At 51.0% G+C, this 17562-nt stretch overlaps 2 protein-coding genes across 5 annotated transcripts in view; one reads left to right on the top strand and one right to left on the bottom strand.

Moving 5' to 3' along the window:
* Positions 1-1846: 1846 nt before the first annotated feature.
* Positions 1847-9135, top strand: LTO1 (LTO1 maturation factor of ABCE1). Of its 2 annotated transcripts, none has more exons than XM_032971506.2 (5): positions 1847-2084; positions 4445-4550; positions 5277-5349; positions 6030-6147; positions 6846-9135. In XM_032971506.2, the coding sequence occupies exons 1-5, from the start codon at positions 2023-2025 to the stop codon at positions 6856-6858; spliced, it is 372 nt and encodes a 123-aa protein (XP_032827397.1). In that variant the 5' UTR covers positions 1847-2022; the 3' UTR covers positions 6859-9135. The 2 variants fall into 2 exon arrangements, with proteins under 2 accessions (XP_032827397.1, XP_032827387.1); XM_032971496.2 differs by having other exon boundaries at positions 1849-2084; positions 5273-5349.
* The window catches only part of LOC116952278 (G1/S-specific cyclin-D2-like), a 36187-nt gene continuing 27669 nt past the window's right edge, over positions 9045-17562 (bottom strand). For all 3 annotated transcript variants that reach the window (XM_076072980.1, XM_076072983.1, XM_032971486.2), the window contains exon 6: positions 9045-16686. In XM_076072980.1, coding sequence (XP_075929095.1) covers positions 16522-16686 — 165 coding nt within the window. In that variant the 3' untranslated portion in view covers positions 9045-16521. The remainder of the gene's footprint in view (positions 16687-17562) is intronic.

Genomic DNA, 17562 nt, shown 5'->3' with positions numbered 1-17562 from the left:
GGTGGGGGAGCCATTGCAGTGATTCTACATTTTTTGTTGCTGCTATGAAACCAGAGTTCGACAAATCCATGGATCTACCAATCCACGATCCACCAGCCCACAATATTGTGGTGAAGTATGGTCAAACAACCCCCATGACCGACAACAGTGTGGGCAGGGCCTCCCGTCGATCCGGCCAGGTGGTTTCCCAGCGGTAGAGCGCGCCTGCGATTGTGAGCGTGCGAGTTTCAATTCTGGATGGGAAGTTCATTCAGCTCACAATCATCCCTGAGAGCTCGATAAAATGAGTACAACCCCCACGAAACGCACAGCGTAGGGAGGAGAGGCGAGGGGGAGAGGCGAGGGGGAGAGGTGAGGGGGGTGGTGGGGGAGGCGAGTGGGGGGAAGCGAGGGATGGGTGGGGGGGAGGCGAGGGGTGGGGGGTTGGGGGGTGGCGTGGGGTGGGTGGGGGGGTTGGGGGGGAGGCGAGGGGTGGGTGGGGGGGTTGGGGGGGAGGCGAGGGGTGGGTGGGGGGGTTGGGGGGAGGCGAGGGGTGGGTGGGAGGGTTGGGGGGAGGCGAGGGGTGGGTGGGGGGTTGGGGGGGAGGCGAGGGGTGGGTGGGAGGGTTGGGGGGAGGCGAGGGGTGGGGGGGTTGGGGGGGAGGCGAGGGGTGGGTGGGAGGGTGGGTGGGAGGGTTGGGGGGAGGCGAGGGGTGGGGGGGTTTGGGGGGAGGCGAGGGGTGGGTGGGAGGGTTTGGGGGGAGGCGAGGGGTGGGTGGGAGGGTTTGGGGGGCGGCGAGGGGTGGGTGGGGGGGTGGGGGGGAGGCGAGGGGAGGGTGGGGGGGAGGCGAGGGGTGGGTGGGGGGATTGTGGGGGAGGCGAGGGGTGGGTGGGGGATTGGGGGGGAGGTGAGGGGTGGGTGGGAGGCGAGGGGTGGGTGGGGGGGTTTGTGGGGGGTGTGGGGGGGAAAGCGAGGGGTGGGAGGTGAGGGAAATCCTCATGCAACAGGGGAATGACGCACGGGACACCCTGTCTGTGATCCATTTCACAAAGCGAGTTTTGAACCCCCGGGGGTTCCGTAGCGTCCCGCGACACGAGGCTCTGCAACTTGGCGGCCATGTTTCTAAGGGACGTCGCCGTTATAATTTGTATTGAACCTTGAGGTGGTACAGTACGCTATATCACTATACAACGCTACAACATTTAAACATATAATTTGCTGCTGTTGTGGCGTTGGTAATGGTGCACAAGCAGAGGTAATGATATAAAAATCACATTTGTCAAAAACAGTGTTGTGTGCTATGATGAAGGGTCATTGCCCGAAACGTCACCATGCAATAAATGTCCACATGATGGATAAGCCACTTCGTTGAGCTAACATTTGCGATGGCCAGTTCGCTTCTGAAAAATATCTACATATATAGCTCAGTGGGCATTATCTGGTAACATAAAAAAATAGTAAACATTTGTACTTTTAAGGCCACTGTGTTTTCTTTACACGCTTTTATTTAACGCGCATACCTGTCCACCCCTTATCAGTGCCTACATGATTACAGACCGTATTGGTCACCCCCGTGGCCCTTATAATCTCAACGTTCGCCCTTACAAAGTCCCATCACAAGCGGAGAAACACACAAGGGGCATTTGTTTTTGGTTTGGCCCGCATTAAAAACGTCGCACTGACCCGGAAAAAAAAACCTCAACTTCCCTTTCTACACAAGAACAACTGAGTTAACCCGTAACGGGTTAAGTTGTTGCTGCGCTAAAAAAAAAGAGAGAAAGACAACACAAATGAAACAAAATTAAACAACAAAAACCTCGAACAGTCAATGGTGCCCTAACCAAGATGGCGATTCGCAACGCTCGATGGGAGGGGGAGGAGGGGAGGCGACACGAGCCGTCGGCATGAGGCGGCAGGGCAAGCCGAGCGACAATATTAAAGTGTGCCACTGTTGTAACAATTAACATTACCACAGTGACACACTCGCACACGTTAATATATATGTGTAGCATATGACGGCGAGGGGGAGAGAGGCTGTAATCCATGGAGAATCACGGAGACGTCGCGGGAGATATTTTCGACCCGATCGTGATGGCTCCGGAACGGTGATGGGACGGGAACGGATTATTGTTGTGTTGTTGTTTTGTTGTTGTTGTGTTGTTGTTGTGTTGTTGACAAATACTTACACATATATTGTAAATGTTGCCGATTTGCTCTCCAACACAACCGGTGTGCTATACTGGTAACGAATTGGTGGCGGGGTTAACGACACAATTACATTTACGCGATCTAACCCAAATAAAATAAAAACCTATGTTATGAACACATACATATTCATTAGAATCATATTAAAATACGATTCGATCTCGCGATAACAAGAGCAGCGTTTGCAGAATATAATCACTCCACGTGGGTCGGCGGTGCAGTCAAATCAAGTGTTGTACTGCACTTCTATTGACCCCACTTTTTTACGTGCGTTCACCAACCGACGGGCGTGGTGAAGTATGGTCAAATAACTTCACCCCACGACCCCTGCATGACGATGTGCGGAGACCCTCGTTTTAGCAGTGGATTGACTTAGTTGTACTACAACGTGCTCAGGCACCACTAACTTGGTGTTATTACTCAACATCGAGGCCAGGAGTTGTTCTCACCCATTTACTTATCCAGGGACAGGAGTGCCTGAGGCTTTTGCGATATTTTCTACCTCTCCCCCTCTCATCTCACTCCACTCCCCTCCACGCACTCTCCTGCCTCCCTCCCTCTCATCTCACTCCACTCCCCTCCACTCACTCTCCTACCTCTCCCCTCTCATCTCACTCCACTCCCCTCCACACACTCCCTTACCTCTCCCCCTCTCATCACTCCACTCCCCTCCACGCACTCTCCTACCTCTCCCCTCTCATCTCACTCTACTCCCCTCCACGTACTCTCCTACCTCTCCCCTCTCATCTCACTCTACTCCCCTCCACTCACTCTCCTACCTCTCCCCCCCTCATCTCACTCTACTCCCCTCCACTCACTCTCCTACCTCTCCCCCCCCTCATCTCACTCCACTCCCCTCCACACACTCCCCTACCTCTCCCCTCTCATCTCACTCCACTCCCCTCCACGCACTCTCCTACCTCTCCCCTCTCATCTCACTCCACTCCCCTCCACGCACTCTCCTACCTCTCCCCTCTCATCTCACTCTACTCCCCTCCACGCACTCTCCTATCTCTCCCCCTCTCATCTCACTCTACACCCCTCCACACACTCTCCTACCTCTCCCCTCTCATCTCACTCTACTCCCCTCCACACACTCCTTCCTCTACCCTCTCATCTCACTCTACACCCCTCCACACACTCTCCTACCTCTCCCCTCTCATCTCACTCCACTCCCCTCCACACACTCCCCTACCTCTCCCCTCTCATCTCACTCCACTCCCCTCCACACACTCTCCTACCTCTCCCCTCTTGTCTCGCTCTACTCCCCTCCACACACTCTCCTACCTCTCCCCTCTCATCTCACTCTACTCCCCTCCACGTACTCTCCTACCTCTCCCCTCTCATCTCACTCTACTCCCCTCCACGTACTCTCCTACCTCTCCCCTCTCATCTCACTCTACTCCCCTCCACACACTCTCCTACCTCTCCCCCTCTCATCTCACTCTACTCCCCTCCACTCACTCTCCTACCTCTCCTATCTCATCTCACTCTACTCCCCTCCATACACTCTCCTACCTCTCCCTCTCATCTCACTCTACTCCCCTCCATACACTCTCCTACCTCTCCCCTCTCATCTCACTCCACTCCCCTCCACTCACTCTCCTACCTCTCATCTCACTCTACTCCCCTCCACTCACTCTCCTACCTCTCCCCTCTCATCTCACTCCACTCCCCTCCACTCACTCTCCTACCTCTCCCCCTCTCATCTCACTCTACTCCCCTCTATGAAATATCCGCTCCGATAATCGAGGCTTTCTAATCGAAGCCCTTCTCATGTCAGGAGATCGCTCATTCTCCTGTGCTGCCCATACGGTCTGGCAACTTCCTTACCCCTGCCATCCGTGCTGTTGACTCCCTGCCGCTATTCAAGTCCATGCTCAAGAACGAATTTTGCCGCCCCTCTGCCTTTGACCGCCCATGCCCACTGTTGCCATACATCACCTCTGAGATGCGGTCACATTAAGACGCGGCGTGAATGTACACTGCGTTGACTTGCCCCGGCCATTGTCAGCGACGCACACGGCTGTCAAAAGTCACGTTTGTTGGCAGCAACTGTGTAAAGGAGCAGGCTTAACTACTTTCCCATCATACTGGAATGTGTCTGGATTAGCCGTTTCATGCGCACGTTGAGCCATGTTGCCAATGTGCGTGTTTTTCTTTTTACAAATGCGCGCGCGTGCCCATGAAACGACATGCCCGTGTGTATGCCTCCTCCTCCTCCTCTCTCCTCCCCGTCTCGCCCCCATTGCCACCACAGGATACAGGTTCAGGGTTACGAGGAGGGGTTTGAGCGAGGCCGACGCCAGGGTCTCGTCGAGGGCTGGCAGCTCGGCGTCAGGCACGGAGGCGCCATCGCGGCCGAGGTAACGTACGGAGCTGAAACCGTGCTCATCGGAGATGCTGGGGCGGGCACGGGCGGGCGGACGGGAAGGACAACAAACTAAACACAACGATGTTAATCACAAAGCCCCTTTCGTTATCATGACCTGCAAACTCTGATCATTCGACTGCCAGCAGACGTCTCGCTCTAGGAGGGAGGTTTAACCTACCCTTTAGAAACATGCTCCCCACTCCACGTTGGGCAGTCGAGGGCAGTACAGAAATGTCAACTGTACGTCACTGAATCTTGACTTAAAAGCTTTCGTGACTGGAGGTTCAAATTAATAAAAATAAAATAAACAAAAAACTACGACGTTTCGATCATTTTTTTCCTCCTGATGACGATCGCTTGTGTTGTGATCGAAACGTCGTATTTTTTTTTTACTTGAACCTATCTACATGACTTTACCGAAAGACCAAAAGAATATGTACGTCACTGCTTCCACATTTGTTACATACACTATGCTGCATCTGCTGTATCAGACAGACAGCACATTCTGGTCCTTATATCCCTCTCTCTCACTGCCGCCACCTTTACTCCAACCCACACTAACCAGTGTGTGGTCAAACAGCCCACCCCCCATGATTGATATGAGTCGATATGGAGAGGCTTTAGGCTTTAATCAAGCAGCGAATTGACAAAGGGCTGTAACTAGTTATTTTATTGTAATGAGGTAAGTGGACTGTGTTTTGTGATCTTCATCAGGTAGCATTCTACTATGGCTTCACGGTTACCTGGCAGAGCCTACTGCAAAGAGGAGGTGAAAGCGATGTCAAGTCAAGGTAATAATCATACTTTATTGATTTGAGATTTGGCACACTTTTCCAAGAGTAATGTTTGGCCATTTCCTTGTCAATTTTTGGCCAATAATTGATTAATTATCTTTGCTTGCAGGAGTAAACCGGAGTGGCAGGAGATATCCCACACATAGAAGGAGATAAAAACTAAATCTGTACGGTTAGGTCGGCATCCTTCTCGTTTTACTACTGCCTACAGATCAAGCAACAAACATACCAATATCCTTACTAAAAAAAGTGTTTTGTGATTGTATTACTTGCGATGTCACATGAATCATAAACATGGACAATGGCAAAGAAATTGTAACAAAAGCTGAAAAACGTACTTGGAATTATTCTTGAGAGACGGAGGAACACGTAGATTAGAAAACATACGCAGGTTAAACACATCGTATTTACTGTTAAGAACAGTAAGCGGTGTTGGGCAGGACACGTAGTTGGGATGATGTAAACGAGTGATGGAGTGGCAGGTCATGGAGGATATACGTCCAAGAGGATTGCGGGACCATAAGGGATGGGTGATGGCTCGGGGAGGCCTTAATCCAGCAGTGGATAAGAGCATTGCTGGTGATCATGATGGGTACGGTTGTGGAGGTGGATGTGGTTTTGGGTCATAAAGCCCGGTACGAATGTGCCCTTACCTGTGGAATTGCTTGTGTTTTTAGCCGGAAACTCAAGGCTTTGGAGGCGCTATCCTTGCTCATCCGTACCTGTCCGGTCCAGGATGCGACCCATCCTGAGCTGCAGGAAAACCTGGACAAGATTCGGGCTAAATTCAAGCAGGTGACAGTTTTCAGTGTAAATGCCAAGCTTTTGTTTATGCAGATTCATTGGCAGTGACATGGCCTAGCGCTAACGTGTTTGCCGCTTGTTGTAGAGGTTCATGGTTTAAATTTATTGGCCGTCCTGATTGACTATTGTAGGTGTATTAATGATAAAAAATATATATACACCGTCAGATTTGCAGTAGACCGCGTGACATCATTTGCAAAAGTCGGCCATTTTGTGCTGGCATCGCAGTCCAAATTTGAAAAAATACCTACAAATGACCCGGTTGAAATATTCCTAGCAATCGTCGCCTCTTACTGCGAAAACTTGGCAGGGCCCTCCTGAAAAAGAGTCAGGAGACTCTGCGAGGCTTTTGTGGGAACACAGTCATAATAGATGCAAGATGGATTATTACACCGCATGACCGTGAGAGGTGGCCATGTTGGAGGGGCTTTAATCCAGATCTGGATTGGTCATACTGTAGCCCATGATGATGACGTTGCTGCGGTTAGGTGATTCAGTCAGTGGGCCAGACCACTGTTCTTGGAAGGAGTATTGCATTCGACATCCTGGGAATGCATGATCGCTGTATGGGTGTCAGAAATGGCTCAGTGGCAAGTGTTGGCTGCTGGTCTGCGCAATCACTTGAGATATTGCTAATGTTTACAGCCCTTTGTGTGTGTGTGTGTGCTGCCTCCCACTTTTTTTTGCAGGTGTGCTCGCTGATCAATGTCCCCATCCATATGAGCCAACCATCAGCATCTGGGACCACATTCTGATGTCTCTACGCACACGTTAATATGCGTGCTCGTTGGACTTTTCTCTGATTTTCAAACCTGGCCAGAACCGTGGTGTGGAGGTGTACTTCCAATACTGTGCACACCGCTTCTGCACGGACCAACTTCTAATCCAGTCTGAACCCTTATGAAGTCAACTCGGCTTTGAGAGACCGATGATGTTGCATCACTCACCTCCTATCAATAACTTGGCTACATTGGCTTTGAGACTGCTTGGTGATGAGGTCCCCAGGGGGCTCAGAGGTCAAGGTGTTGGCCTGGGTTAAAATCCAGGTAGCTGCCTGTGATTAAACCGGATTCTCAGGTGTAGTGTGTTGAAGTTCTCAGCCTGGTGACCAATGAACATTAAAAAACAATCACATTTTTAGCTCTGAGAATTACAAAAGATAAACCTGAATTTCATAGCGAAGGCTACTCCCGGTGTGAGATGGATAGTGTTGGCCCTGACTGAGGACCAAGATCACTTCAAAGCATCTTAGAGGTAGCTGTGTGGCATCTGCTTGGACTGGATCATTCTCTAACACCAAGGATTGCACTGCTCTCTACGAGACCTGATTTCATACTTCGTCTGACACCAAGCACACACAATAATGGCAACAACATTTCAAAATGAAAAAGAAGTGGAATTGTAATCAGTTTACCATAAGCTAAGATGTGCAACCATTCAACTCTATAACCAATTATCTTTAAAAGAGCATTTGCTAATCACCACCACCCCAACCTCGGCTAGATTTCTGCCAAGCGGGCAAGTGAATTCCTGAGATCGGGCCACATTGGCCAAGAGCAGTGGAGAAAGTGGTGGGTGGGTAAAAAAAAAAACGTGTGCCAGGGGCCTAGGGCGCGAGACAAGGTCGTGCGGTTTGAGGACACGCCTCGGACTGGCTTGGCACGCTACTTGCATGGTTCAGGCAGCAGCGTTGCTTTGGCACGCATAAAACTGGGTGTGGTAATGTGGGAACAGTGCAAAGCATTGACCCCATAACTCCTAATCCCTCCTCTTCCCACAAATGTCACTTCTGGAACTGTAGCTGCTTTTACACTTGAGCTGTCAGTTCACATCATATCTGATGTCATCGTATCAGATGTGAACTGGATCAACTGGATCTTGTTCACGGGATTCAATGTAAATCTCCACCCACAAACTATATAAAAAAAATACATATCTAGCTTTAGATAGCTAGTGCGCACCCATTCCATATCGCAATACACATGTAACTGGTTCCCACACACGCAAAAAACTGGAATGTCTGAAGAAAATGCAGAAATGAGAATAACACGGAACAAATCTGCAGACAGGCCAGCAGCCAACTTACTGCTCTATGCTGCAAGCCACAAATACTCTGCAGGCGTTCTACAACATATATTAAACTTGTTTCTAAAGCGATTTGGTTGTGTTTGAAATACACGTGGTGAGCTCTAAGTTATGCACCAGTGCAATTTCAACTATAACAAGTCGACCTTTTGAAGTGTATCACTCTGCTCCATTGAGATAGGCAAGTCTTCACATGCGATGCTACGCCTCAATATTGTGGAATAGCCCCAGGTTACGGCACACTTCTTAATCACGCCCACACAGAAGATCAGTCCCAAGTTGAATGAGCTCTGCACACAAGATCTCGGTCTTAATTTGAATGAGCCCTCAGTTACGTGGAGCATGTTTTGCAATGATCAGGCATGTGCAACTTGTAACATTTATTTTCCATCCACGTCATCCTGTTGAACTTATTTTGCACTGTATGTAGCTAACCGGAGGTGCGGGGGAAGAACAAACTAAACAATGCAGTTCTAAATCATTTTTCCCCGTAGATTTAAAAATGCATACAGCTCCAGTGGCTGCCTAATATCGGAAGAGCGTCTGAAAGCACGTGATGCAGTGACCGTCTTCGTTCGATGGTTAGCCAAAAGCTGCTGCGAGGATCCAGAGTTTACGTGATAGTTTATGCTCCTCGAGATAGCAGGATTCGGTTGCATTTAGACGCTTCCTAACACAGTATGTTTTCGAGTCGTTTCTTCCATTGGTATTCATGGGTTACAGCTCTTCTCGGTATGAACTTTGCGGAGGTTGCAACGACAACGGGAGGGATTTACAAAGAACCGAAGAAAGCGACGAAAAGCCACGATTCCTTGCAAACTTTATTGTGTTGACAAAGGCTGTGCAAGATGGTCAAATGGACATTTCCATTAAAAGAAATGTTTGAATTAATAACTTTGTGAGCACTCAATGCCCCTTTTTAAAATTCCACGCACACATACCAAGCTGTGTGACCGACAAATACCCACAACGTCGCGCACGGACACCGCACTCAGTGTTTGCATTCAAGTTTATTGCGAGAGTGGCACGGGGAATGCACACTTACGAACCGTACTCCCACCACCGGCACACTGGCTTTGCCCAGTTAAATCAGAATTTTAATTGTGGGATCATACTCTTTGGTTCTTTCGGGAAAAAGTCACGTAGGTAGAAAAATTTATGACGACGTGTCGATCGCAGCACAAGCAATCGTCATCAGGTGAGACAACCACAGCAAGAAACAACTGCTGAAGTAAGCGAAAGAACCAAAGAGTGTGGATTCCTGCAGTCACGAAAGCTTCAAATGTGGGATCATAGTTCAAAGGGTATTGGACAGCGGCGCATCTTAAAGAGGCTGGCGAGACCGTGTTGGAAACTCCACATGGACAACGGCTCATGACTTTCCGTGAGGCATTGCCCCAGGTCATGCTCATTTTAATCGGACTCAAAATGGACAATCGCAACTCGCGATCTCTTGAATGGGACTCTACCGTTCCACCAGCTGAGCTGTGTCCAAATCAAAACTACCTTGTATGTCCACCGCAAGGTAATTGCGATCACAAAAACTGCAAATTTAGGGTCGTTTCAATGCAAGGGTTACGTAATCAAATCAACCCAAGAATGATGCTACCCCAAATCGATTTGGCATAGAGCAGAAACAGCCGATTATATGAAGCAACAATATTAAGATGAAAAAGGAGAACGAATGGCCATCGGAGGACCCACCTTGTCAATTTACAATACTTTCTCAAGATCTCATTGGGGATTAGTGTGTCGGTGCATTGAAGACGATCATCATAGTCTTGTCAGTCCGTGGTCTTAAAACCCACCAGACTGGTCTCTTGGTCCATCACATAAAGCCCCCCCCCACGGTCGTAAGCTGCCATTAGAGCTCTCTCTCTCTTTGGCCTATCGTCTAAAGACCCTGTTTGGAGACCGGTTTGTCATGTGTCCACATCTGCAATGGGGCGGCTTGAACCCTCTCGTGTATACGTGGGCGGGGGGGCACGAAAACGTGGTGGGGGTACGGTTTGTGAATGCCAGCATGAGGAGGACACCCTGGCCATCGTGGTGGCACTGAAGCACCAGTGGTGAGAAGAGCAGCAAACGTCACAAAAACAAAGCGGCCATCGTAGCGGACGCACCCATTCATCCGTGTGATCTGTGTTAGCAGCTCAGGTGAGGTACTGAATATGGCATTTTTTTTCTTTTTTCTGGAGAGTAAGAACGATGAAATCGAAAACATCCACCAAAATGCTTACAATTAAAAACGATAACAGCAACAACAAAAAGCGAGACATCATCATCATCACTTGAAGAGGTTTCAACGAGCCATATCCTGTGCCTTGGTCGCCACCGTGCGAGACACATGAACAACAATGCAAAGTCGTTGTTAATGTGTTAATGTCGCGCGGTCGGGTCAACTTTGCCGGTCGTGTGTCGGAGCTGTTGGGGGATGTGGCGGCAGTCGAGCGAAATCTTTTTCCCTCCACCCCTAACGCGCAACTTCTCCCCTCAATTTGCTTCTCACTTTCAAAAGCTGTTTAAAAAACCAACACCCCCACCCTCCCCCGCCCCCCGATGCGACTAAGCTAAACGAAAACTTGAGTTCATCGTTAAAGCGCGGTTGACGGGAGTGAAGCGTTGGCTAACGGCGGTGCGGTTTAAGGAGGAGTGCACGCACGGAGAAATGTATCCAACCCGGGCGGCCTATCTACGGCGAGTGGCCGAAACAACGGAGTTGAGTCAAGAATGTGTCCTGTTCCATGGGAATATAAAACCCCTTGCACAGATGGCAAAACTGTAACAGTATCCAACCGTTGGAACGCGAACGCCAAACTCAAAACCATCGACCCACACAGTTAACGCCACTGCCCGCTTCGATCATTCACCGGCAGAGTTTCAGATATTCACCAGGCTACTCGTGACGCCGTCCACCGGTTCACTCGCCAAACTGGACACAAACTCATAATAAACCGTGGCTGATCAAACTCCCCCCCCCCACCGTATGGGAAAACATCGAATCGAAGGGGAGGACGGACGAAGAGTTGATCGATCCACATTGCCAAAGTTTGCTAGAAACATGCGCACCACGTTAGCAACTTGCTTAAATACTACCTATGTCCGTGCCTGAAATCGATAAATTAGAATGGAACAGGCATACTGGCACACTCCCAAGCTTGACTTTGCAGGGACCTCAACTCGACATGACAATGAGCAGGTGGTCTCTGTCGACAAGACCTCCACTGCATGTTCAGCGTTCTTCCGAAAGTGAACGATCTAGTTCCCGACTAAACTCCCAGCTCGTCGTGGAGCGAAACGTCGGGACATCTTGCCGAACCAGACGTGCGGTACGACGACCCCAAAAAAACACGAACGGAGAGTTGGGATTTCATCACCGATTTTCCTTCCACCAGTTCAGTATCAGAAGGCGAATCCATGATTCAAAGGAACAGTTTTTCGCCGCCTGTCAGCCACTCGAACTATTTTGATTTTCTACTCCAGCCCTCAAGAGCTGGGGTTGGCCAATTTAAGCGGGAACAGAGTTGTTAATTCATACGGTTAGTGGTGCACGTGTTTGCGGGCAACAATCAGACCGCCGAGGACACTACACGTTCATAAGCCAATCTCACGCATTGGTGGCTGGAGGAAGGAGTCGAAACGATGTTCGCCAACGGTGCCGATTCAGTGTCTCTGACACGGGCCATTATGAATGTCCCCCCCTCCTGATCCCGCCCGGCCAGCCACCTTGATGTGACTGCACAGTACCTCATCATTCTGCGGATTTGGGCAAAGTGAGGGGTGGGTGGATCCGGTTTGTTGGTGGCACAGCGTAGGTTTTTTTTTTGGGGGGGGGGGGGCGGGTGGGGTTAGCGATGGTTACACAAAAACGGGCACGTTTAATTTACACACGCGGCGACGTTAACATTCTGATCCAATAAAAAAAAACTTAAAATGAACTGTGGTCTACTACATTTAAGGTCATTGTTTTGATGATGATGATGATAATAATAATAAAAGGTCATAACAACGTGTTTAATAAAATAGCAGCACAAGGTTAATATTTATAAACCGACGTCACGGCAACAGGCACTGATTATAAAAAAAAAAATGTCAAGCAGCTTTAGCAACTCGCGCCGCTCGTCTCGCGAGGTCCTTTCAGTCCCCTACTCCCCGCACCCCGCGCTCACATCAGCGTTTTCGCTTTTTGCCCGTGTGCGGCAGATGCCAGGGATGTACCCAAACCGCTACACAAAACCCCCACGAAGTGTCTCTTATTCATCAAAGTCCCTCTTCCTCCGGGCTCCTCTCCCATCTCGTCTCCCGCCCCCCCACCGTTAAAATCGGGATCGGTCCTCCAACTGGCAGCGCAGCTCCGAGGGGACCCGATGCGGCCCCGCGGGAGGAGCCCCTCCGCGTACGGATGCCACGCGACGTCCTGATGCTCGCGACGCGTGCGGTCGCGTTCGCGCCACCAGCGCACGCCAAACATACAACAACCCTGCCGCCTAAACCGCCAGAACCTCTCGCTCCCCAGCGTGCCCGCGGGCGAACGCAGCATGCCACGCACCTTCCATTCCACACCCACCTCTCGCCTCTGCACGCAACACATACAAAATAGCCAACGTACACCGGAGTTGCCCTCCACGAAACACACTTGTCACATTCATTTCACTCCCGGCGGGGAAACGCTTACCGCCTAAGCCCCTACAACCTCGTAAAGACCAACCGAGTCCTTCGGCAGAACTGTAACCACACTTGACAGCAAATAATCGAGATATTTCTCCGCAAAATATTATTTTCGTCTCTCACCCCTACGAACAGTACTATGCCTAGCGCCTCCCTACTAGTCTACAATCTTTCTATGGCGTATCACGACTCAGGAATGTTTAACACACCGTTATGATTTACCTAGTTAACAGTTGCCGCTAGTTTATACACAAAACGAGCAGGCGACGCTTGCGGAATGCATCATTGGTTACGACTGTCCTGTTTTACCCCCTCCCCCCAACTTTTGTTTTAGGCGCTATATATTTATATATTTTTGGAATGTTTTGACGAAAATTTAACGACACACAGAGAGCGTCGGTTGCTCCTTCTCCCACGAGGAGGTAACAACAGAGAAGGCACCCCCGCCACGTGGCGCGTGTGCTTCCCTCATCTCGAAACACTCCCATCGCTATTTTCCTGCCTCGACACGTGGGGCGGGGGGGGGGGTTTGGGTTTGGGGTCGAAAATCTCGACCCAAGAGAGGCGAAAAAAGTGCTCTGCTGTGTGATTTGATGCGGAGTGATTCACGAAGACACGTGGCTTCATTCTCCCAACGAGTCCCGAGCAGCATTATTTTGGCGGGGGGGGGGGGGGGGGGCTTGTTGCTCGTTTAAATAAAAGACAGAAACGTTCGTGATTAATTCGCGGCAAAAATTATACGAACGTGAAGCGGCCGACGCCTATCGACCGACGAGGAGCTCTTGATTTATTGGCTTCGATTTCAATCGGAGAAGTGGGGCGGCGCCCTTTAGGCAGTGAAAGGTTACACGCTTTAAAGTGTTGCTGTTTGCCGACGAATGCAGAGCGCAGGGAAGGCACAAACTTGGCAGTGAATGCGCTGACAGCGGCAGTACAATGGCAACAAATTAAAAGTTTCAAATGGAACAAAATAAATCAAATTTAAACGGAGTGAAATGGCGGCCCTTACCGCACGCCACCTCTTTTAGTAGCACTAAAGCCACAACGCATTTTACGAGGCAATTTCTCTTTTAGGAGAAAACCTTTTTTTCATTTCCAAGACCGCACAAACAGACGGATGCTTCCGATCGTTGGTCATGTGGTCACGCGTCGGCAATGGCACGCAACGTGGTCCCACAAAACAAGTCCTGTGGGCGAGACCCCCCCCCCACCCCCGACAGGGCAGGAGGGTCAAGGGTTCCTTCCCCACCCCACCCTTTCCACGAGTTCCTCTCAAAGTTATGAAGGCAAGGACGGTATACCGAAGCAAAGATGCTCCCCATCCGACAAGACGAGAAAGGCACTGTGATAATAATCACAATTGACATTTATGAAGGCGCAATTCATGCAGGGATCTTGGTGCTCCATGCACGGAGTTAGGAAATATAAATACTACAAGGTAGTCTGGAGTTCACTAGTAGGCCTGCAGGCAAAACAGGTCTAGGTTTTTAGAGAAGAGCGAGACAGGGCAAGCGACCTCGCCTGTCTTAACAACTGGTGGTGGGGCAGGGCATTCCATCGTCTCGGCGCAGCGCATCCACAGCCTCCGTCGGTCACCCCAGCACCATTTAATTGGAAGCCAATGCGGATGTTTTATTATTAATATTATTGGGGCGATGAGCGTGCTCGCTGGATGGGGTCTGCGTGAGCACCCCGGCGGCCGCGTTCTGGGCCAGCTGCAGTCGGCCCCAGACATTGGTCGGAACCCCGAGCAACAGCGTTGCGATAGTCAACACGAGAGAAGGCGAGATCGAGGAGAAACATATTTGGTTTTGGCTATGTTCAGTTGTATAGGTAGTTCTGGTTCAGCCATGACTTCATTAATTATAGTGAAGTTGGGAGTCGGCTGCAGTGGATCGCGGGTGGGAGGAGAGGTGGGGATATATCTGCGTGACGTCAGTCCAAGTTCCTTAGGCAATGAATCCAGTGGCGCGAGGTGAATATTGAAAATCGGGAGTCCATGGATGGAGCCCTGTGGGACACCATACAAGGACTGTTTCGCCGGTTGATGTGAAGCCATTTTTGGGAGACATATTGGGTTCTGGTGAAGGAGCGAAGCCAAATCACAGGGCTGAGCAGAGAAATTCCCATCAAGGTTTCAAGGCGTGGGCGAAGAATTTGGATGATCGATGGAGACAAATGCGGCGCTCAGATCAAGGATGACTCGTGCACTCGCGAGTCCCTTGTCAGCTGACCAAAGGAGGTGATTTGCTACTTGAACCAGAAGGTTTGTTGGATATCAAAAGCGTGGTAACATTGTGCGCCACAGCACGATCAAAGCCCTTCCAAAGTACCTGCGCAATGCGGTTGAAAAAAAATAAGCGCTCTCAGAACAGGTTTGGGTTTGCACGACGCCGATTTGCATGCGGCGAGGGTGCACATTGTCTCAAATGACAACCTGGACAACCTTTCAAATAAGATGTTCCGTCTCAGCAAGGGGATTTTCCAGGTGAATTATTTTCCGTCAAAAATAAAAGATCTTCTCTTTGACATTTTTTGTTGCCCATTCACTCTCTGTTCAGGGAGTTGTCCCAAATACCGGCAAAGCATGGCACGTCGCTAACGCCACGCCAGCGCTGGTGCTCTGTTTAATTTTATATTTGTTTCATTTCCCTTTCAGAGGTCCCTTTGTGAGCGGGTAATGGGCGAATTTATTTCAGTTCTTCTTTCTGTCGTCTTCCTTCTCCCTTCCCCCCTCACCCCCTCCCACAATAGACCACATTCGCAGCAACTCCCCAACAACCATAAAAAAAACAACATCGAAACGATCGTAAAAAAAAACACACAAAATCACATCTCCTGCAACGTGCGAGATAAACACGCGCATCTTGCAGGGATTGAAATCTTGCAGTGCGCGCACATGGTCCGCTCTCCCTCAACCGTCTCTTTCCTTGCCAACGACTCGTCCCCCATTCTGATGACGACGTCGTCAAGGCAGTCGTTTCAATTCAATCCTAGAGTTCCAAGTTCAAATACCATATTTATTCCCCACCCCCCACCCCCTCTCCAAGGCCGCCGACACAACAAGCACGATCTTGCGCGACAAAATCCACAGCGTCGGTCCTGCGGGCACCAAAGCGAGTCCACGCCAAAGGGATGCGGCGATTGACGCTGCTGGGTTTGTTTGTTGGGTACCACCAGCGGAGAAGACGAGCTCCACCCCCCGACCCCCCCCCCCGCTCCCCCCCGCTCCCCCCAGTCGCGATCGCTTTTTTGATGGATGCAGGGGACGGCAGGCGCGGACACGGAGCGAGACCCCAAGCGGGCGGATAGGAAGCATCCGGCACCTGGCCGGCCGCGTCACAACACCTGCCCATGCCGCATCGCGATGGACACGAGCCGCCCTGTTCCGGAAGGCACACGGAACTGCTGCTGGTGCTGCCGCCGCGAGGAGTCACCGGCTGGCACAGGAGGAGGGGTAGCACAAGCGGCGGGTCGTCGTATTATTAGGCAACGCACGCTGCCGCGGTCGAAGGTCCGTCTCTCGCCCGCCGTGCGTTTTTCCCTCTGTCGTCTTTCCCCGGCGCCCGCCGGCGGCGGCGGCGGCGGCGGCTCTGCCAGCGGTTGGGTTCGTCACAGGTTGACGTCGCGCACGTCCGTGGGGGTGCAGGCCAGGTCGGGCTCCTCCAGGCCCTTGGGGTCACCGTCGGGGCCGCCCGTGGGCCCCGTGCCGTGCGCCTGCCGCAGGCTGTGCTCGAGGAGGCCCTCGATCTGCTCCTGGCACGCGCGCAGGAAGTCCTGCCGACCCCCACGACGAGACGGGGACAAAAAAAAAAACGCGCACAGTGTCAAACCCGTCACTGTGCCCGGCAGTCTGCGAAGGCTGTGCAGGGGACCTTTTGTGTTTGGAGACTGGTTGGTGGGAACGCACCCTCTCGCTGTGGCTAATGCTGGGGTGTGACGCGCTCGTGTGTGTGTGCATTGAAGCTCGCGATGCTTTCACTCATCGAATTGCGCGTGCAAGGAGCGACTCGTTAACCGAGGAGAGTGAGCCGTGAAACAAAAAATCATCTCGCGTTGCAGGTGCCGGGTGCGGGCTGTTACAAGAGGAGAGGCCTCCCATCCAGCAGTAGATTGATCACGGCGCACCATGATGGGTTCACGCAAGCCCCTCCCAGCCATTGACTCGTGAGGCCGGGGCAAGTGACGGTGGTCGTGAATGATCACAACCCCAATATTTAGGTCACACGGAATCATGGGATAAAAAAAAAACCCCAAATGGCAACGAGAGACCTGCAGAGGGCGTATGGGGTATAGGCACACAGAGTGGTAATTATATTATTAATGCGGGGGCCTGAAAGGTAATGAGAGATCGTTACATAACTGTGTTTCACTGCCGATTGAAAATAATATATAATCAGTAGAGTGTAGCCATGCGTCCCTATTGAGTCAAGCTGTGTGCATGGCTTCGTGAAGGGTGCAACCTGTGGCGAGTGTGTGAAGTTGTGCCCAAGCTGAGAGCGAGCGGTGAGTGGGTGGGTGATGAATGCGTGTGCATGGTGAGCGACCGGCGAGTAGGTTGTGAGTGGGTGTGCATAGTGTGAGTGGTGAGTGCCTGGTTGGCGAGTGGGTGTATGCAAGTTTGAGTGAGTGGTGAGTGAGTCTGTGTATGTA

Source organism: Petromyzon marinus, chromosome 3 (assembly GCF_048934315.1).
Source record: "Petromyzon marinus isolate PM22_M1 ecotype Great Lakes invasive population chromosome 3, UKy_Petmar_22M1.pri1.0, whole genome shotgun sequence".
In the NCBI taxonomy this organism is placed as follows: Eukaryota; Metazoa; Chordata; class Hyperoartia; order Petromyzontiformes; family Petromyzontidae; genus Petromyzon; species Petromyzon marinus.
Note: the sequence above shows the minus strand (reverse complement) of the source record. Positions and strands in the feature narration are given on the sequence as shown.